This window comes from Terrapene carolina, unplaced genomic scaffold, assembly GCF_002925995.2.
Source record: "Terrapene carolina triunguis isolate 2854851 unplaced genomic scaffold, T_m_triunguis-2.0 Scaffold21, whole genome shotgun sequence".
Lineage (NCBI taxonomy): Eukaryota > Metazoa > Chordata > Testudines > Emydidae > Terrapene > Terrapene triunguis.
The window spans coordinates 22,516,159-22,538,998 of NW_020664372.1; the positions used below are offsets into that span (position 1 = coordinate 22,516,159).

The 22,840-nt window shown below is 42.7% G+C and overlaps 1 protein-coding gene across 1 annotated transcript in view; it reads left to right on the forward strand.

Annotated features, from left to right (window-relative positions):
* FARP1 (FERM, ARH/RhoGEF and pleckstrin domain protein 1) overlaps positions 1-20,435 on the forward strand; it is a 150,174-nt gene extending 129,739 nt beyond the window's left edge. Inside the window, exons 20-26 of the mRNA XM_029913092.1 lie at positions 780-869; positions 2,395-2,477; positions 2,838-2,950; positions 6,046-6,209; positions 9,686-9,793; positions 16,585-16,736; positions 18,389-20,435. Coding sequence (XP_029768952.1) covers positions 780-869; positions 2,395-2,477; positions 2,838-2,950; positions 6,046-6,209; positions 9,686-9,793; positions 16,585-16,736; positions 18,389-18,470 — 792 coding nt within the window. The 3' untranslated portion in view covers positions 18,471-20,435. The remainder of the gene's footprint in view (positions 1-779; positions 870-2,394; positions 2,478-2,837; positions 2,951-6,045; positions 6,210-9,685; positions 9,794-16,584; positions 16,737-18,388) is intronic.
* The last annotated feature ends 2,405 nt before the right edge of the window (positions 20,436-22,840 follow it).

Consider the following 22,840-nt stretch of genomic DNA (forward strand, 5'->3'; position numbering starts at 1 on the left):
CCGCCCCAAGCACCAGCTTGTTTGGCTGGTGCCTAGAGCCGGTCCTGATGGTTGAATATGCTAAAATTTGATTTTTCAGTTTTCTTTTTAAAAAACTGGTTTAGTTAAATAAATGAGAAAACATTCTTTTAAACAAATTTTATAGTTACAATCTATCAATTATATTTTGGCATGCAACAAAATACAAGTGTTCATTTGTCACATTTTGACGTGGTGTACCACATGGGCAGTCTTTAAGATTAGGAGGTATGGTGGACAGGCTACTCCTGAATATCCAGAATAATGGCCAATCAGGTGTCTTCAGAGGGAAAGCTCTCTTTTGGGGCTGACATGCTCATCCTTCCTAGCAAGGGGCTGACTGGTAAGCCTACTCCTTCATAAATCAGGGTAATAATCCTTCATAAACCCCCCGATGCACAGGAAACAACAAACACTATTTCTGACCTCAGTGCATTGGCTCATTAGCATTTTGAGGGCTGAGATCCCAAAGTGCACTGGGTCACCAGGAGACCCGAGAAGAGAACTACAAGTAAGCAAGGAACTGGGCGAAGTTTCCTGGCACCAGTTGCAGAAGGAGATCATGTGGAGAATGGGGATGATCCTGGGAATATTGTAAGGAAGCTGATATTTTCATTTAGATGATAGTCACCCAGATATTAGGACCCTCATACAAACATCATTCCAGGACTTGACTCTCTGCCCATCGTTACTGTTTGACCTTTGCTTTATAGTTTAACGTACTACTGTTAATCTAAATCATGTTCCTTCTTGCTTTTTAGTTTAATGATGTTTTGTTGTACACAAGTAGAGGCCTGACAGCATCAAATCAATTTAAAGTCCATGGACAGCTCCCACTGTATGGCATGACAGTAAGTACAGCACTACCGTGGGAATTCAGTGGCTCAGGGCTTTAATGGTATATGTAGCATGTCACTTGTTTGATTCCTACCCCAGGGTGGGGGAGACTGTTACCTCCATCTGGTGGCTGCTTTGTGGTTTATTTGAAATGTGTTGGTTGTCTCCATCAAGTTCCCAGTGGGTGCACCACAAAAGCCATCATCATGCTTAGCAGCCTCAGCAGAGGCAAATCGGGGCCTGAATGGCCATCTCAGCCCTAGAGATGCTCTCCGGTTTAAGGTTGAGGTGCATTGGCAGCAAGTGATGCAGCTGCTCTTGTGTCTCTACTACTTAGCAGAGTGATGAGTTGCTGCAGTGTGGCCATAAAGAGACTGTCACTACAAACTGAGTAGGACACAAGGTTGATGCACCCACTTAGCTCGTAGCCTAAGATAAAGTGTCAGGGGCGTATTGTGCCTTTCAGGCACTTTCCTTTATTGCAAGAGATGCAGAAATGCACCTTAACAGCACTGGACTTTGAGGCTGCATGATGCCTCCTGGAGCTCCTCAGCATGCAAGAGGTGTGGCTGGTATGTCACTCTTTAGAGCTCACTCTCTCTCTCTCCTTCAGCCTTTAATGCTGCTAGATTAGCACAGTCCCTGATGGGCACAAAGGACTATGCTTGTGCTCAGCTCTTGCTTGTGTCCTCCATTTCTTATGCCTTTTCCTGTCCAGCAGCCTTTGTGTGGGATAAAACACAGGTTAGCCATTAATGTGTTGTCAGTAGCATCTCGTCGAGTTATATTGGGAAGCTGGCAGAAAAATCCCGAACAACATACTGTAGTTCTTCTTCTTATTTTCATCACCACTTTGTTTAGTGTGTTCTATGTAAAGGTACTTGAGGCCGATGTACAGTACTCTCAGCTGTTACTGTCTTTGAGATTTTTTTTTTTAATTTCCTCCCCCTTTTTGGGGTTGCATTAATTCCTTAATTCTGGAAGTCTGTATTTACTGATCCTAGGACAAAGCATGATTGCCACTGTGGCTGGAATTTCCTTAGTATTGCTGTTACATTCCAAGTTTTGTCTAGTATTTTCAGGAATCCAGGCAGGGACTGATGTGTTCATCTGGCAGAGCCCCGTTCATGCACAGTGTATGTTCTTCAGAGATTCCAGGCGTGCATGTGTCAAAGAATTACCTTTTCTTATCTTGTGTGTGTCTGTCAATGTTCTGACTGAAAGAAGGAAAATGACTATGCTTCAGTAAACAAAACAGCCTTAAGTAATTACTGCATCTAAGGCTGACCGAGTGGGAGAAATAGAGTCAATCCTACGGTGATCTTTTCCTTGCCACCCACCACACTTCATTTTTCTCACTGCCTAGCCCTATAGGACTGCTTATAAGCTGCTTTTTTATTTTTTTCTCCATTTCCATGTTTGTGAATCTCTGCTGTACTTTCCTGTCTCTTCCCTCCCACTGTTCCAATCCATAAAATGTGTGCTTCCTACAATCTGTGGCTAATGCAATCTTACGATGTATGAACCTTTGTCTCCTAGATAGAGGAAAGTGAAGAGGAGTGGGGAGTTCCTCACTGTCTTACACTACGAGGTCAACATCAGTCCATCATTGTTGCTGCAAGGTAATTCATTGGAAATGCACGTCCACAAGCCTTTTGCACAGTTGTGCAGGAAGCACAGAGCAGATGGATAGAATTTTATTTTAATTTGCTCTTAAAATCATTCTGCACAAAAATGCTTTCTGCTGCATGAGTAATAGGCTTGCTAAAAATTGGAGTAAAACAGAATCATAAATTAGAATATTGTGTGGCAACTCTGATTGTTTTATACGAACCAAACTTCTTAGAATCAGAAGAAACAGCCTGGTCAGAGAAATGTAGGCATGAGAAAATAGATTGGGTACCAAACTCAAATTGTGATTAGCTTTTAAAATGCCTCTCAGCCTGGCTTAAAGCGAATGAAACCTGGATCTCTGTTCTTAGTACCCGTGCTGAAATGGACAAGTGGACTGAGGACATACAGATGGCGATAGATCTGGCAGAGAAAAGCAGTGGTCCCACCCCTGAATTACTGGCTAGTAGTCCACCTGACAATAGTAAGTAGTGTATGAAGAGGAGCTTTTTACCCAATGATAATGGAAAAGAAATTCAATGATAATGGAAAAGGAAACACACTTTGAAATTCAGTGCTGCTGTCAGTGGCGTAGCCAGGTTCTAAGAGTGGGAGAGCAAACATAAAAAAGGCGTCCCCCTTGGCTCCTCCTCTGTCCATGCCCCCTGGCTCCTCCTCTGGTCACGCCCCCCTGGCTCCCCCGGCCACGCCGTGCCCCTTCCCCCCCCCCCCCCCCCCCGGCTGGCTCCTCCGGCCACACTGCGGCCATGCTGCGCCCCCCCTCGCTCCTCCGGCCGTGCCGCCCCCCCATGGCTGTAGAGGGAGGCTGGCAGAGGACAGGGGTTTGAGGGGAGGGATGTAGAGGGAGGGTGGCAGGGGACAGGGGGTTTGACTTGAGGGGAGGTAGAAGGGAGGATGTAGGGAGGGTGGCAGAGGACGGGGGTACAAGGGGAGGTGAAGGGGAGGGAAAGGCAGCGGCACGGGGTACATGGGAGGGGTACACGGGGTATGGAGCTTGGGGAGGGGTTACCGACTAGCTACGCTACTGTTCCCAATCTCTCCCATTCTGTTGCTGCCCTCACACTTCTCTGGGGTTCTGTTCCCCCCACGCCAAAAGGCTGTTTTAAAAAGAGAGGGAGGAGGAGGAGGAAATTAAAGCTAAAAAAAAATGTAAATAAAAAATTTCCCTTGGTCTGGAAATGAGCCCGTCTGAAAGCATGTTAATCTCCACCTCAGTAATTTGGTTCTTCTGGAGAAGACAGAAGTCCTGCTGCTGTGCCCTGCACTTCATAAATCACGTCTTTATGTGGACCAGGTCAGGGCACCTAACAGCTCAGACATGGGCCTTTGCAGTGGCTCGGAAGGCTCCGGCATGTTTATTCTCTCGCACGGATTTCCGAGGGGTAGTCCAGCACGCTTCTAATTACTTTTGATTATTTTCATTTGCTGGGGTCAGTCTGGCTTCGCCAGGACTGCTGGAGGGTTGATTTCCTACCCATCCGCCTTGTCTTTGAGGAATGGCGGTGTGGGCTTTCGGAATTAGCACCCCATTATTGTCCGGGAATCCCATGTGCTAGAGACAATCAGAGCGGAGGGTTTCCCCCGGCTGACCATTTCCCGACTGCTGCCCTTCTTAATTAAACTATAAAACTGTAATCACCTTTTGGCCATGGCTTTGGGCTCCGATCCTTTTCAGGCAGAGCGTTTGACATGGTCTTTTGCAGGAGCTTTCGCTGCAAACAGTGACTGCATTTTGTCTCCTCCTTTGATTGGAATATATTTAGTGAATTTTAAAATTTGTTTCGAAATGGGGCAGTCCTATTCCTGGGCCGAGAGACTCTAATAGTGCGTGGATGCTGCTCTGCCCAATCCCACGATCCGCTGCTCCCAGCATTATCTGCGGAGTTATGCTACAAACTCACGCCTTAATGTTTTCCCCCCTTTAGACAGATGTTCAGCTGAGGGGAGGATGTAGGGAGGGTGGCAGAGGACGGGGGTACAAGAGGAGATGAAGGGGAGGGAAAGGCAGGGGCACGGGGTACATGGGAGGGGTACACGGGGTATGGAGCTTGGGGAGGGGTTACCGGGGATGGGAGTGGGCTGGGGTCCCCGGGGCTCTCTGTACAGAGGGGGCTGGAGCTGCCCCCGGGACCGGGAGAGCCTGGGAGTCCGCTGCCTGCCCTTCCGCTGCTTCTTTCTGGGGCCCGGCCTAGCCAGCAGCAGAGAGCAAACCCCGCTGTCACTGCCTCAGAGGGGCTTGCCGCGTGCAGCACCAGCCCAGGCTCAGCGCTGGCGCTACCCCTTGGGGGGCGGGGGCAGAAGGCAGCGAGCCCCGCCAGGCGCGGTCCGAGCGAGCTTCAGCCCTGGGGTGCTGCCCTGCCCGGGGCTGCTGGCGGAGCCTGGCTGTGGGCGGGTCATGCTGACAGGCCGCGGCTGGAGGGGGGAAGCGCTTTCCCCTCCTCGGGGGAGTTTTATTCTGGTGAGCCGAGGGCGGCGCCGAGGCTCCTGCTGGGAGTGACCGGCCACGGGTCCACCCGGTGTGGCTGCCGCGAGGAGGCGGGGGAGACCCTCCCTGCCCCGGGGACGCCCCAGGACCTGGTCAGTGCAGGAGGTGGGGCGGGCACCGCGCCGCCCTCGCAGCGGGCTGTGCGCGGAGCTTGCCATGAGCAGCACAGAGCCGCGGCGTCCGCTCCTCCACCATGCACGGGCTCTGCCGCTGTCTCTGCTTTGCGGCCGCGCTGGCGGGGCTCTCCTGGGCCAGCAGGAACTGCCCGGACCTGATCGTTGACAGCTGCCTCTGCACCGCGGAGCACTCCAAGGGGCCCAGCCGCCAAACGGTCCGCATCAAAGTTGTCTGCAGCGGGGGGGAGTTGCGGGCCGCCATGCTGCGCCCCCCCCCTCGCTCCTCCGACTGTGTCGCCCCCTCCCCATGGCTCCTCCAGGCGTGCTGCCCTCCCTTGCCCGCAGGAGCCCAGCGCCGCCCGGCAGACCAAGCTTCAGAGCGGAACGTGGGCCCCGCTTTTGGAAAATGTGCTGAGGGGAAGCGGCTGCTTCCCCTGCACCCCACTAGCTACGCTACTGGCTGCTGTATCACATTACCTCAGTGTAATAAAATCTGCTGGCTGAGAGTGCAGTCAGGCCAATACCTTAGAATTAGGTTCAGGTTCCAGTTTAATGCTTTTTATTGAAGTTGCCACTATTTCTATTCCTTTTGTTTTAATTCAGATGTATAGCAGTGAAACTTAGCTGAATTAAGATAAGTGACTGTAAAACTGTTCTTGAGAATCATGACTTCAGGACATGTTATACAGCAGTGCCGGTCTTAGGGAAGTTCTGTTTCAGAACATTAATACAAACAGAGTTAGAGCCAAAGTAAAATATCTTAGTGAGTGTTGGATGTGTTAGCCTTTTAAACAAAGTTGCCCTTTTTAAGCCTATTATTTATAGAAGACTGTTGACTAAAATCAGTTCATGGAATTGTGAAAATATAAACCTCTTAGCTGCGTTGGACCTTCATGTTTAATAATTTTTCCAATCATGTATGTTGCAAGAAAGATGCTTTTTCCCTGAATTTCATAGAGTCTCCTGATGAAACTACTGTAGACCAGGAATCAGAGGACGATCTCAGTGCATCCCGCACCTCACTTGAACGTCAGTCCCCACACCGTGGCAACACTACGGTGCACGTCTGCTGGCACAGAAATACCAGCGTTTCAATGATCGACTTTAGTATTGCTGTGGAGGTATCTGCCTCAGAACAATCTGAACTGCAGCTCCAGAGAATGTCTCTTCAGTGACCATTTTCTTTTTACTCTAGACATTGGCCGCCTTTCATTAAATTCAACACCCCTTTATTTGCTTTTTGGAGTTTCAACACAACTGCACTAATGCTCCCCCTCTCACAGTCAGATAACAATATTTGGCAAAAATGTAAACTTGGATGATTTATTTAGCAATCTCTTAAAATCAATTTGATTCTACTTTCACAAAAATAACCTGCATTTTTAAATGCCAACTTGATGTTGAAAGTCTAAACTTTCAGATCACACCAAAGAAAACTCCCTTTGACTATTTTTGTTTGCTAATACCTATTGATGACTTAGTAGTGCTGAAAGGACATTGTCTCTGGCCTCTGCAGCCTTGTTTCTTGGTTTTCTATACTAACTTACTTTCTTTACTTTAGCCATCTTTCTCTAGGACCTTAATATGCTCACGGCTTATTTTTCTCTGCCTTATTTTTTATTTGTACTTTCCACGTCACAGAAAAAACAATATGATTTTTATTTTGATCACAGCTAAACCAATTTCATACAAAGTGTTAGGAATCATGGGAATACTAACTAGAAAGGCCTCAGGTCTTAGAAATATTACACTTAATTACTTTTGTAGAATGGCTGAAATCTAAATAAGTCCTTTTTCGAGTTTTAAATGTATTTTAAGAAGTTCATGAGTAATTGAAAGAGGATGTAAGAAATTTTGTTTATGGGTCCTGCTTAGGTTTTCCCTCGTAACTCTCACTCCAAAACAGAGCAGAGAATGTAAGTTAGATAGGAAAGTAAAGACCGGAGGGAGTACTGAATGCTATTATCTATCTACAGTCCTCTTGGAAATTATGTTTATGCTCAAAGAAAACAGTTAGGGAAAACTTAAGTAGATTGTAAATTGGTTTAGCTTCTTTAAGGCAACGCTAGGACACCCATTTCATTGGAAAATGCCTCTAGGTTGCTCTACCTATGATGATCTATGGGCCAGGGACTATGCATACACTTTATCTGCAGTGTCTTCTTAAGCCATACTCTTCAATTTGCAAGAATAGTTACAGCTAATGTAAAAACTTTCAAAAAATAAATGGGGCTAATGTTCACAATATTCATTTCTAGCTCTATTTTGAAACGGGCTGAAATGCCAGAAATTTGACTTGATACTATTGCCCTTGTACTAGAAAACCTCCCCAGGAGGTAACTAACCCATCTACCCACAACAAAAAAAAAAAAAAAAAAAAAAAAATTCACAAGAGCTTGATTCTGACCCCTTGTTTTCCTAAGATATCAGTATAGTAGGTACTAAGTAGATGATGTACCAGGCAGGACACAACATGTAGCTGAGTGTGGGGCAAGCCAAGACACCTGATGTTTAACACTTGCATGTTAACTTTCATGCATTTGTTAATATCACCTTAGTGTATAAATGTGGCCATTTCTCAAAGCCAATTTAATAAAATTTGATTTAATTTTCTTAACAATTTTAATGATAAAATATTTAGTTATGTTTTGAGGGCTAACTCGCCACTGCACTATTTTTTCCTTCCCACACTTAAAATGTTACTAGCAAACAGTGGAGACTAAACAATCTAGAGGCACATATCATCGTGTATACATACATCTTCAGTTGCACAGCTGTTTCCATCCTTGGCAGGTTACCATTCATGCTCACATCACTCTGTGGATGGCTTTCACTTAAGCATTATCGTTTATTCTCTTTCTGTGTTTCTCCCTCCTTTCTGTCTTTCTTTCTTGTGGTAGAAGATCCTCTAACTGTCAATGACTGTTCTTCCCTACCTGCTGGACTGATCAGTGATCAGCGGCCTGTTTCCATTTCATATGTCTGCTGGTACCGAATGCAAAGCCTGTCCTTTTATGATATCCTCCAGAGTAATGAGGTAACAAAAAAAATTAAGGAATACAATTGTGTGTAATTTAGGTCAAACACAATTTTGAACGCAATCCAATTTTAAAACTGAAAAGAGAGAGGCTAGGATGGTTTAAAACAAGGTTTTAAAAATACATTAAATGTAAACCCAGTGCAGGAAAGGGGGTGGGGGAATGTCAAGAATACGTTAACATCATTCTTGGTAAAATGTGTTTTACCTACTGATTGTTTTTTCTGCTAGTAGCAGTTAATCAGGGCTAGTAGAATTAAATAGCCATTGCTGCAAATTCAGGGGTTAATTGACAGTATTATGTATTGAGGACTGTGCAATACTTAACATTATACAGTTGTACAACTAGGGACACAGTGTTGTTGAATGGTAGATTGAAGCTTATTTTACAGGCAGAGTATTGCTCAGCTGGTACACTAGTACCACAGCTGCACTGTAAGGGTATTGCACAATCAGCTTCCAGGGTGCTGAGTCCTTCCTGGGTGCTGTAATAGCTTTGTTCTATGTTTAAAAAGAGCAGGTAGCAGTACAGCATGCAGAAATATTGTAGGAGCCACAGAGCTGTGGAAGAGAGCATTGATTGTACATGTATCTGTGGAGAATGGATGGGCAGAAATAATAGGACAAAAGATAGAAAGAAAAACATGACATTCTATGCAGCCGATGAAGTGGGCTGTAGCCCACGAAAGCTTATGCTCAAATAAATTTGTTAGTCTCTAAGGTGCCACAAGTACTCCTGTTCTTTTTTTAGTAGAAACACTGCCTCTTGTTAATTATAAAAGGGAAGCAGTATCTGAAAGAACCACCATTCAGGAACTGTGAAGTGGAGGAGGACTAGGAGAGGGTGAGTCACTTAAGCAAAGGACATGGGATGACATTAAAAAGAAGACAAAGGAAATCTGTTGAATTTCTCATTATTAAAAATCCAATTGCTTCTAGCACCATGTAGGGCCCAGGGAAAGAATGGGACATGCAGGCTGGATGAGGTGTGGTACATTAGGCTCCTAAAAACAAACTGACAAAGGCCAAGCGTTTTTTTAAAAAGTTATAGTAGTTTAAGACCTGTGCAAAAGAGGTAAAACATTATTTAAAATGTAATTGGTTTTGGTTATATTTCATAGCTTCTGTTTAGTTAGTTTAAGAAGAATGTAAATAGCTATTAATAACTGTACACAGGGGGCTTAATGTATTAGTGAAGAAAACTGCCCGCCTCTAATTGGCCTCTAAAAGAATACTAACTAGTGCACTATTTTATAAGTAATTAAAAACTTAATTGAAATTGATCATATTAAGCTATCCCATCCAACAAAAGGGTTTCTGCATCTAACAAGGTAACAGCAGATCATTTTTCTTACAAAAAATAAATTATAGACAAGCCTCATTTAAAGAATGAGAGGGATTTCTGATTCTGAAAGTTTAATACCAAGTTTAATGACCAATAGGAATAATATATTAATTTAAATAGAAAAGTAAACATTCTTTACATGAGGTTTGGCTACTTTCCATCATTATTTATGATTTGGTTGTGCATGTCTATTTTATTACTTTCATCCATTTCAGAATCAGCTCTCTGGAAACCTGTTAAGAAAATTCAAGAACAGCAACGGGTGGCAGAAGCTCTGGGTGGTATTCACCAACTTCTGTATGTTCTTCTACAAATCGCACCAGGTAAACAAACTACACAGGTTTGAAAGGCTTATGTGTTTTAGAGTATAAACACCAAGATAAGAATTCAGCAAAAATTCTGTTCTGCGGCAACAGGAAGGAAAAAACTGACATTGGTCAGGAGCATTATAGGCAGGGCTGGTAGCATCACCTATTATTAGTATATAGTTTATGGTACTCTCCATAATGATGATATGACAAATGATGTTAGATATTACTACTCATGGTTTAGTGTATGGCCTTCTCATGACACTTCTGCAAACACACATTGATACAGTTCCATAGGTATATGCCCTTGTGATTTACAGGCAAATTAAAAAGTTACAGGTCCCAATCCCAAGAATCTTAAAATCTAAGTTGTACATAGCAATGAATGCCAATTAACTAAGGTAAGGGGGTTAGACATAGGATCTAGGGAAGAGAACAGAAACCAATCATGAAATAAGACTGTTACTTACCTTACACTAACTGGTTCTTCAAGATGTTTGTCTACATGGATCCCATTCTAGCTATGCACAGGCCCCAGGCTCACAAAAGGTGACTTTTGGCCAGCAGTGTCTGTTAGGGTATGTCCTCATGCTCCTCATCTGAAAGTATAAAGGGGCAAAGCAGCCCCAACTGCCATTCAGTTCCTTCACCAATACAAAATCCCCAACGCTAGAGGACTCCACTTTAGTGGGGGAGGAGGACAGGTTGTGGGATCCCGGTAGTCAAAACATCTTGAAGTACCAGAGTTACTGTAAGGAAAGTAACCACTTTTTTTGAGTATTTGTCCACAGATCCCATACTAGGTGAACAGCAAGCAATGGGCTCTGCAAGGTGATAGGTACCAGAGTCCTATTTAAATAAGGACTGTAAGACTGGCCTGCATCTGATATAGAGGCCGACTCTAAAGAATAATGGCTTGTAAAGGTATGTATAGAGCTCCAGCTAGCCGCTCTACCAGATCTCAGGTATAGGGATGCCTCTTAAAAAAGTCTAGGAGGTTACCTGGGTTCTAGTGGAGTATGCCTTGATTTGAGAAGGTGGAGTTAACTTACTCAGTTCATAATAAATTCTAATGCAGTCCAACAGCTATTTTGAGAGTCTTTGTGTAGAAACAGCCTATCCTCTGGATCTGTTACCAAAAGATACAAGTAGTCTTGGTGATTTGAAGTAGGTTTATTGTCCTATTGAAGTAATATGAGATCGCCCTTAACACATCCAAAGTGTGGAGTTTAGCTTCTGCAGAAGAAGAATGGGGTCTTGGAAAGAACACTGGTTAAGTGAATAAAATAATTTTGATTTGGAATCCCATGACTCCTTTAGGCAGAAATGTCAGATGAGGACAAAAAGTAACTATCATCCTTATTTGAGTGATGGCTCCTACGTGTATTCCACTTGAGGTGCACATGTGAGGGGTATGCACCTGAGACCAGAAGACTTTTCATTAACATGTCAATTGGTCTGTGCCTATACCCTGCACCTCCTTGTGCTCTGAACCAAGGGCATAAGGGCAGAGCAGACTGACTGCCTCTACAGTTACTTTCTACCACTTGTTGTCTGAGATGGAAAATCTCTAGTGTCTGCTTCTTTAGCTAGCATTCTTTGTTTTATTAGTATAAATAGTTCTCCTGTTCTGATAACAGTTTGATTAATTTTAGTGTTAGGGTTAGTTTTTATTGGTCTGAGGCGGTAGTCCCCTCCAGGATTCAAGATCTCTACATGGTCTGCCCCTTGACTTTCCTGGTCAGTGATGGCCTTGACACTTGTGTATTGCCTGAGGAAAGCTCACATCCCCTCCAAGTCTGCCAATAATAGAAGCCCTATTTTTCCACTAGCTACAGGGGTCAGATATTAAGGTCCTCAGGAATAGTATATTTATGCAGGCCTGGAATCAATGTGGTCCTAGCAAGAGAAGTTCTGATACCACTAGTTCAATACGCACCAGTACCATCCACCACTGGTATCAACTGTGCCGTCCATTGATACAGAGGCCTTGTTGTCCTTGGATGAATCTGGGATCAGTGGGAACGCTTTACCGGGCTTATCATCCTCACTGGATGAGATGGTCACACCATCACCACTGGATGATTATAAACTGTTCCAGGACATCCTAAGGAGAACTGCAGATATGCTCCCGATCTCCCTGGAAGAAGTACAGGGCACACCTCATAAGTTACTGGACATTCTCCAGAATGCAGATCCTAGTAAGATAGCATTACCAATGAAGCTTTAGTACTGGCCACTCGTCATCTACATTCCCACTATAAAAAGAATGGAGAAGTATGTTGTACTATATACAGGTGTTTAATAATTGTTCTTCGATCCCGCTCTGAACTCTTTGATGTAGGCTGCCACTGAATGGAACAAGCAACACCAACCCAGATCTACACCCACGGTTAAAGAGACCAAATGCAAAAAACGTCGCTTCTGCAAGTTTACAGTTCTGTATAGCAAACTATCGGGCTTTAATGACAAACCATTAAACATGGTTTTGTTAATTATAATTAGGTTCTCTGAATTTGTCAACAAGCTGCCTAAGGAACACAGGCTGCAGTTCCAAGCAATCATTGAGGAAGATAAATTGATAGTCAGATCTGCCCTCCAGGCTGCGGTAGATGCAGCGGACACAGCTTCCCACCTGGTGGCAACATCTTGTCATGAGATGGGAATCCTCTAGATTCCCCAAGGAAGTCCAATCAACCATGGAGGATCTTCCCTTCAAGGAAATTAACCTGTTCAGCGAGACAACAGATGAATTATTACATACCCTCAAGGACTCAAGACAACGTGTGTTGTCTGAGTATTTGTACCGTGGCACCATGGAGAAAATATCCTAAGACTGTCTTGCCATCAACAATGCTCTATTCCTCAACCTTTCCACCACCCGAAGGCTTATGACCCCTCTCTAGAAAGCATGAAAGACTATAGCACAGAAAACAAAACATTCCTCCTCCTTATTCTCCCAGCCGCAGCCTCCCATCAAGGAGTCCCCTCCAAGAGAGACAAACCAATCCTTCCATCAAGTCTACCTGTCTCAGATTGCCCCCTAGCTCGTTTTTACTCAGCATGGCACCATATAATGTCAGGCAAATGGATACTGGAAATCATGACCACTGGATACAGAATAGAGTTCCTGCCAATTCCCACTCCCAAGCCGCCTTTTCTGTCCCTCTTCAGGTACCCCTCTCATGAGAGGATATTCAGGCAGAAAGGAGACTCCCTGCTCCAACTGGGAGCTATAGTGTTGGTGCCACACCAGCACGGGGAAAAGGGTCTTAGTCAAGATATTTTCTTATCCCCAAGAAAGGAGGCTGGAGACCTACACTAGATTTCATACAGCTGAATATCTTCATCTACCTTCTGAGGTTCCGAATGATCACCCTTGCCTCTGTAATCCACTCACTGGACAAAGAGCTATTTAAACTAAAGGACAATGTTGATGGAAGAACAAATGGGTATAAACTTTAGATCTGTGTATCAACACACAAAAGAGACAACATAAACAAGGAGATTCCCATCCCAAAGGAGATCATGCCTTCATTAGATTGGCAAACACACCTGGATTAAATATGCACAGGCGTTCCATTGTCTGCATCTCTTCCTGTGAAGATTCTGATCATGGATGCTTCCATGCAGGGGTGGGGAGCAAACCAGGACCTACTGGAGAATTGTGGAAAGTGGTCACCTCTTGTTATCCCTTCATATCAATGTGCTGGAAATCCAAGATATTTGGCGTGCAGAGCATTCTTACATCTCTTTTGGGGTCTTGCCATGTAAGTGCTTACAGACAATACTATGCAAATGCATTACCTTGACAGGCAAGGATGTTACCCAGGGTTATACTGAACCCAAAACTCTTGGTAACTTTACTCTTTGTGAGGCAGTGGCAGTAAATAAATCAATGGGGACATAGCCATGTGGCCGATAGATAGGTCATGCAAGCAGGCAAACAAAAGTTCTTTCACTCAAACCTTCTACTTTATTTAGTCTCCAGCACTTGCACACGTCCTGCTTAGGAATTTATCATGGAAAGTAGGTCAAGCTATTTTCAATAAAGAATGTTATAAACAGGTGCAAGGGAGCCAGAGAGATTGAATTAGTCCAAACAAAAGTGGCCTATTGAAATGTCAAGGACTGGGGTGAGATCATACTTGGTAAACAAGAAAATGTGGAAACAAAGTTACCTACGTCAGGTCTGGCCTTATAGAAATGGATTTAATTGGTGGACAAAATGAGGGGATGGGCGTTTCCATTCATCATACCCCTTTTGGCATCTTAAAGCAAGAGAGTTTGTGGGGAGAAGGGCAGAAGGAACAGATGGAGGCTACTGAAGCAAGCTTCACCATCATGGCTGCCACCCCTGCCACCTCTTGGGCCCCCACGCTTGTCTCATGCTGATCCTGAGAGATGTCCTGACCAGACCAGGCCAGGGAGAGGGATCCAGATGACCTCACCAGTTCCAGCTGTATCTCAATCACCATTTAGGATGAAACAGAATTGGACTCAGCAGCAGCAACAACTCATCTCAGCTTTCTTCTCCTTTTACTCAAAAGGGCATCTTTGATAGCATGTGGGAGAGACTGTCAATTAAGGGAGATTTTCCTTCTAAAACTCCCTCCAGCAAAAGCGAATAAGGAATTTTTGTTAAAATGAAAGCCTTATTTAATGCTTTACATTTCAAATGTTTTAACTGTTAAAGATACAGAAAAGAAGGAACAAACGGCTAAAAGATATTTTTAATGGTGTATTTGCTATGGTACTAAGCAGGATATCAAACCCTGGACCTTGTTTAACACTGTTTGATGTTGGACAGTGGCTGGGTTATATGAACACCTGTGGCCCCTCTAAATTCAGTCCACACATTAATTAATCAAATGCAAGCTTTGGCAGAGTGGTACTCAAGTCAATATTTCAATAAGACTCCTCTTTCTTACCTCCAAGCAAGGATACTGCTTGCTAGTCACCAAAAGTGGAATCAGTGTGGACAACCACTCGAATTCTTTCAAGATGTTGTATACGCAGAGTCCATGACCTGCTCTCTGGCTCTGCTACTCGCCATCCTGAAACTTTGGAATTTTACTACTAAAGGAATTGAGAGATAGTTGAGACCATCCTGCCCCTTAAATGCTCAGTTACATGGGTTGTGATGGCTCCCAGGGCACAGGCATGTCCCCAATTGACACTATTTCATCTTGCACACTTGTGCACCAAGTGTAGCAGCTGTGTGAACAGCACAAGAAGAATCCGTTAGCATAGTGGAAGTAACCATGCTTTATCAAAACCCAGGGCTCCAGAGAGACTGAGCAGTCACTGACAAGGGAGAAATATCAAGTAGGGAAGGTTTAAGTTCCAGCATAACCATCAGCTCTCCAGATGCAGAAAAAGTAGTCAGTGCTATGGTTGAAAGTACCCTTGCTTGAAATAGTGGTGGCTTTAGTACCGAAATAGGGGCTGGTGTATGTCTCTTGTCAAGGTGTGGAACTGGAGCAACTGAACTCAATGATATGGAAGAGAACAGGAGGGAGACGACTGTAGCTAAAGGGGAATAGTGCAGAGTCATAGGCAGCTGTTCAAAGATGGAGCCAGTACTATGGTAGTTGACTGGTATGTTTTCACTTTCTAACCCGTAGCAAGGATGATGATTGAGTGCCAGGAGCAATGCTCCTTTTCTACTATGGGCACTAGGAGCCAGTGACTGACCTGAGGCATTCAGTGCTAAAGAAGCAGCAGCCATTGAGGAGCCAGGTCTTCTTTAACCTGAAGAGACTCAGGAGCTGGGAGTAACCTCACAGGCAGTTGAGGCACTAATTGAATGTAGCTCTGAAGTTGGTAGGAGCTTCTTTCTGACAAGGTCTCAGAACCTAACATCCCCTCTTCATCACATACTCTAGCAAAAAAAAAATTAAACAAGCATCTCACATGTTTTGGGTGTGTGTGTCAAAAGAGGCTTTTCAGACACGTGCCTCTGCAAGGTAGGCAGTTATAAACACCTGTTCTGACAGGTTTTAGAGCCTGGAGACTTGGCCACTGGAGCAGTGACTCAGAACCAAGGTAAATTTCCTAAAGCAATTTAAGCTTTTTTCTTTATGCTAAAAAACTATTATCTACACTAGGAACAATAAGAAATCACTGTAGCCACAGGGTAGCAAAGGAGTGAGAAGTTCATCTGGAAATGAGAGGTGTTTAGGGATGTGCTGCCCTTGGTTGAGGGACTCAAGGACATGCAGGGCACACGTGTGGCCCTGACAACCAAAGGACTCTTATCAAGTGCATAAGCTCCTAGAGTGGACTCCATGTAGCCAAATACTCAAAGAAGAAATGCTTGTTACATCCTGTAGTTACCTTTGCAGGTGACAGTTCAATAGGATTTTTACAGCTAGAAAGTAGCTTTTAAATGATGCAAGGAAGATTGATGTTGGGTGCTCTTTAGAAACAGCTACAGCACCGTATTGCTGCTAAACACCTTTTTGTTGGGATGAGGCTATTTGAGCATAATAAACCGTTTGTGGAAAAATAAACATCACGGCTTTACAAAATGCATAGGGCCCTCTTATTTAAGATGGGTTGCATGTAGCAAGAATAGTGGGATTAGGTTTAGTACTGTAAGCGAGTGAGTGAATGTTCATTTTGACATTACACAGTATAGATTTGTTCTCATGAAATAAAGCCACATCTGTGCAACATGACCTGTTGATAAAACAAATATTTTTCCATGTAAGTGTGGGAAATTTTTAATGTGTTTCTATAGTTGAAGTTTTGTGGCCCAGAGTGCACTTGATGTCACAGCATTTTTCATCTTTTGTTTCTAGGACAATCATCCTTTAGCCAGTCTTCCTCTCCTGGGGTATTCACTTACCATTCCTTCTGAATCTGAGAACATTCACAAAGATTATGTTTTCAAGTTACATTTCAAATCCCATGTGTACTACTTCAGGGCTGAAAGTGAATACACATTTGAAAGGTATGTCAGTTTTGTGCTAGGTCATTCCAATGATGTTAGGTCACATCCAAGCAAAGTGAACTGTTGCAAGACTCAATCCAGCCAACTCATTCATTATGGTTAGAATATTACACTACTTTAGCAAATTGAAGATGCTGTAGCAAAGAAAGTACCAGGAGGCAGCAAATGGGAGCCAGCTCTCTAAGCTGCCACACATTTTTTGAGCAAAAGCTCTAGTCACCAAACTTCGTTATATACCAGAAATAAAAGTAAAGTTAGTTCACTTATAACCATCTGGCTAAATGTGCAGCCCCAACACAGGCAGGGTAATGTGCATCAGTACATTTTATTTATGGAGTATAAAATAGCCGTCCACCTAGCTAGCATTCAGTAGTTGTGCAATATACATGTAACTAAGCTGCCTTCACCCCAGATGTATCTCTTGTTTTATAAATGCTTTGGGGCAGGGATCATCTTTTTGTTGTTTGTATAGTGGGGTTCTGGTCCATGAGTGGGGCTCCATGCAAATAATAATGTTAGTTGCTTCACTTGCTATATGAGAGGTGGGCAAAGTACGGCCTGCGGGATCCTCCTGCCTTCCCCGAGCTCCTGTCCAGGGAGGCTTGGCCTTGGCCCCTCCCCCGCAGCCTCAGCCATGCTCTGGGCTGTGCGCTTGCGCCGGGCTGCGGTGCCTAACCTGGTGTTCAGTGCTGTGTAGTGGCATGGCTGGCTCCAGCTGGGCGGCGCAGCGGTAGCACCGCCAGCCACCGGTGCTCCAGGCAGGGACCGGGGCGGTTGGACAGAGGGCAGGGTGGTGGTCAGAGGGTGGGGAACAGGGGGGTAGGGGCCCATCATTCTGGGAGCAGTCACGGAGAAGGGGTGGTTGGATGGGGCAAGGGTCCTGGAGGAAGGGGGGCAGTCAGGAATGAGAGGAGGTGTTGGATGGGGCAGCAGTCCTGGGGGGTCAGATGGGGGTGGGCTATGCCAGGCTGTTTGGGGAGGGCCAGCCTGCCCTAAGCGGCCCTCTATACAATTTCAGAAACCCGATGTAGCCCTCAGGCCACATAGTTTGCCTGCTCTTGTGCTATACCTATCTGTCTCAGTGTATATGCTACACAGTTTTGCAAACCCCACAATTCCAAATCACCAGAAGAGAGACGGTGTAAATAGGCCAGAAACCTGGTACTAACACCAATGCTCCACTGAATTTGCTTTCACCAAGAATAAACTTGGTTTGGCTAAAGCAAAGATGATGTGTGTAAATGTGACCCAGCAAAGTTTGGAAATGCCTCATTTAAAGCATTATATTGTTAATATGAATTTTTTTGTGTCTAGTGGGCTGAACAGGTGTTTAAAAAAAAATCCCTTAAATTGTTCTAATACCTGAGAATTATACCAACTGGGATCAAATATCAACCAAACATCTGTTTTTTTTTTTCTATAGCAAGTACCTTTTCCCTATAATACTGCTTCATATTAACCCATCTCAATTGGTGATGGGACTCACAAGATACCTGTCCTACCTTCATTTCAGAAGGAGAGCATGTGTTAAAACCAGTTCACTGCTGTAAATTGGGAAGAGCATCCTATGAACCCTGAAAATAAGAATGAACAGCGTACGTTTTCAGAAAGCCTTCCTTGGCTATTTACCTCATTTTATCTTTCCCCCACAGATGGATGGAAGTGATCCGAAGTGCCACCAGCTCTGCCTCACGCACCCGTGTTCTAAGTCATAAAGAGTCTCATGTGTATTGATGACTAAACAGGCACCAAGTTGACCATTCTAGCAGTTGCTGCTTTTCTAGGGACATTTGAATATATTTTCTTCCTTAAAATTTAGTAGAACTGTTTAAAAACAGCACCACAAATGGTTTTGCTGCAACTTTGATTGCCTCAGCAAAGCTGTTTAACCTTAAGTCTTTCACACTTTCCAACTAGTTTCATGTCCTGTATTTTTTGTCATTCTGTGTGCTGTTTTTTAGCTTGTGCCAGTATTAAAATATTGTCCTTATTCGAGTGCCAAATGCCAAAAGACATTTCCTTGCCTCAGAGATTGCACCTGAAAAACAGTACAAACTAATTTGTAACTTCACAATCTCTAGTGAGGCAAATGCTATTTCTTCTCTTTTCATAAACGTTTTTTAACATGACTATCTGTAGACTGCTGGATTTTCACAGTATACACTATAAAGATACACAGTAAGCAGTCTAACAGCAGTGAGGTAATTTTCAGATTTAATTTTTCAATCTTTCTACATACTAGTCAAGGAATTACTAATTTTCTATCTTAAACAGTTTACAGCTCACCAATCTCATTTCATTTTGGGGTTACATATACATATAGTATAAATGAACTATAGGATTTATCTTGCCTTTTTCTGGGTGCAAGTTGACCAAAATTGTGTGTCTGTTAGTTTTGAACAGGGAATACTACTTGCAAGATGACTAGTTTTAAAAATGATCGGTGCAATATTATTTGGGCTATTAATGTACTGTGAATGGTGTGTACAAGGAGAAATTAAAGGCTGCTGTGGTGTTTTGCTGTTTGTTTTACAAACTTGACAAAACCTGTATGCTGTAAGAACCACAGCGATTTGTGACTGAGTAAACTGAAGAGTGTTTTTGGTAATTAAAGTGGACTCAAACACTATAAACTGATGGTACTACTTTCCCAAGCTTTCATTTTTCACGGAGGAGTTGTAGTGGTCTACAAACTTTTTTGAAACTCTACTCCCTCTAGAGCGGTACTACTAATAGCTCAACAGATTATGACTTTGTTATATATAGAGGGTGAAAGCTATACACATCAGCTGAGACATTTACTCCATTTGGCATAATTATCTATGTATTTTATCTAACAGCATTTTTGGATCATCCATTGGTCCAATCAGAATTTCAAGAATTTGTCAGAAAATTGACTGATCACTGTAGAGTGATTCCTATTATAAACATAGGTTCAACCTACTAAACACACAGCTCTATCCCAGTTAAGGGCTCCTTTCGGGGAACAATGCATGAAGCCAAAGGGGCTTGGATAAATATGGGAACCACAAAGAAAGGAGTGGGGATTATTCTACCACAATTTTTTTTATTGTGTAGCTACTGGATTTGTTAATCACTTGTCCTTACACTATGTATAAAATGGTTTAAGTATTGCTCACAACAAAAGGGAATAAAATACCTCACAACACAATCAAGCATACTGCAATTTCAAGGCAAAACTTTGTCATTTGTCTTTTTTTTTTTTTCTAAAAACTTCAGTGATCTTTTAGTGCTCCCAAGAAGTACCAAATTGCTTCAGGTTAATGCTGAAAAGTTATTTAGATTTAATTTGTACAACCCATGCAAACATTTTCCAAAATAAGAGACTAACATTAGTCTTCTAAATCCTTATTATATACACAACTGGGTTCTTTTGAAAATCCCACCCAAGTGACTTCAAACTACTAGCCCTGATTGAGGAGAATAGTGTGGTTGAATAATTTCAGCTTTCTGGATTTATAGCAGAAGGCAGTGTTAGTTGCAAATATAGCACAAGCTAGTTGTTTATCTGTTTTGTGAGAGAGTCTGTGGTAGTCTCACTGCCAGGATATTATAGGCCCTGGACTTGTCTTTTTTGGCATAAATTTCTTAGGAAACTAGAGATTTTTTCTATTTGTTAGCAGACATTCACATAAAGAAATAACTTCAAATAATCCGCTTTACTTTCTATTTTATAATCTTACATTTCTAAGGAGCTAGTACTATGTAAATAAAATTGTGATTTAAAGTTTACTTAAAATGTATTTTAACTACCCTCAAAAAAGTTTTTATTGAGTGCTAAACACTCACAAAGTGATCATTCAAGCAGTTACCTGTGCTTTTCCTTTGAGACAATTACCTTTAACATATTCGATATGTGGAACAGCTCAAAACTTTATCTTACTGTAGTGGATAATATTGAATTATTGTACAGACTGAGTACCAAAAATATTACAGTAGGTATGTTTAAAGCTAAAGGTTGTTGATTTGTGAACTATATTTAGTTATAAACATTTTTAAAAGGTTGATTCAGATAAGGGGAAAAATGCAAGAAAAATTTAGAACAACTAAGCCACAGAGAAACTAAAGGGAAAACTTTGGAAGTCTGGACTTTGGAGAACCCACAGTACTGACTCTCTGGTAAAAGACATAGAACAAAGTGAAGAATACTCACCAACCCTAGGGAATCTGCAAAGAAGGTGCATTGCAATGTCCCAGAATTTATTTGAAATGTGAAGATGGGTGTGTAGAGATATGAAACAGGGACTAAATAACCAAACATAGACTGGTGAATAATCAACAACAGGTTTGAAAAATCCAAACAACATTTTAACACAGATTAGCAAACAGCAAAAAGTATTGCTGGGACAAGTTAGGCAAGGGGTGAGAGATATTCTAGGAAGTCTTTATCAGCTAGTACTGATACTTTTAAAACTACAGTCTCTCTCTTTTTAGTACACCTCTACCTCGATATAACGCTGTCCTCGAGAGCCAAAAAAAATCTTACTGCGTTATAGGTGAAACCGCGTTATATTGAACTTGCTTTGATCCACCGGAGTGTGCAGCCCCTCCCCCTACTAGTGCCCCCCCCGGAGCACTGCTTTACCGCGTTATATCCGAATTCGTGTTATATCGGGTTGCATTATATCGAGGTAGAGGTGTATTATGGTATAGTTAGGTAGGTTTAGTACCTTTAAGAATACAATGACACTAGCTTTTACTTCAAGAGACCACAGCTCAAATCCACCACTAAGATTGCTATAAATGATTTCCAGAGTGTGTCTAGGACATTTATATATACACACATTACTGCAGATAGACCAAGTGTGCACTGTCAGCCACCTCATTTTAAATTTTCTACTTTCCAGTGGTCATCTTTCCCCCTTCAAAGATAAGATGTATGTATGTTGAACCACTCTGCTGTCTGAGTTTAAACTCTTTAATTGTAAGCAGCTTTTTAATCTCAGTTTCAGACTATCATGAGCTCTACTGATTATACAGTCAATAAAATAGTAATAGCTAGCTAGCTCTTAAAAGGGTATTTTTGATTTTAAAAAAAGAAAATATCTTTGATAATTTATTGTGGGAAAGGGCAAAATGCTTCTAATTCTCTCTACCTTTCATTTGTTTTCACATTTAAAAAGTCACCCACAGCTTCTTTAGGCAAATGTACAAACAATATTTAATACTTCTAAAAAGTAAACTAGACTCCCTACATCCAGAATACAGCATGAACTTACTGACACTAGGCAAAGAATAAAAGGATTAGCTTTTCATAGTGCCCTGAAAGTTAAATTCAGGCTAGCTTAGAAGGAAGCAAATCACAAACTCAAGGCCTCTTTACTGAAAAAAAACATGGTAGTAGCTGCCAGCCATTCAGATTTTGGGACAGCACACATGGCTATCCATTATAAGTGGCAAGAGAAGGGGTTTCTCACATTTCTAGGGTTCAAACTTTGTCAAGATTTAAAGCTCAATATTGTATATGCTATCTGCCATACATCTTCACAATTCTGTTTGCCAAACTAGTTTTTCTGATCTCTTATCAGCATGTGACACTAATTTTCACTGTGTTCTCAGTATTATTTTCCATTCTCTTAATGGTGCCAAGTATCTTATTTACAACTGCTGGGCACTGAGTGAAAAACTTATCAACAAACCAATCCACAAACCTAAGAGATCTGATTTGTTTAAATAGTTCCTTTTAACGTGACAGGTTGCCCAGTGTCTATTTTATTGGAGCCTTCTGAGGTAGCTCAGTCCCCTAGTTGAGTCAATAAATTGGCAATTCGTATTTAAGTTATTTAATTACTATACACTAAGGGGCAGATCTCAAAGTACATCATAGCTCCGCGAAAGTCTATGGAGCTACGCCACAATTTACACCAGCTGCAGATATGACCATAGGTCTTAGTACTGATCTCTAGGGCACCCGTCTATCCTTTATAATACACCTCTATCCCTATATAACGCGACCCGATAGAACACGAATTCAGATAGAACGTGGTAAAGCAGCGCTCGGGGAGGGGGGGGCTGCGTGCTCTGGCTGATCAAAGCAAGTTCGATATAACGTGGTAAGATTTTTTGGCTCCCGAGGACAGCGT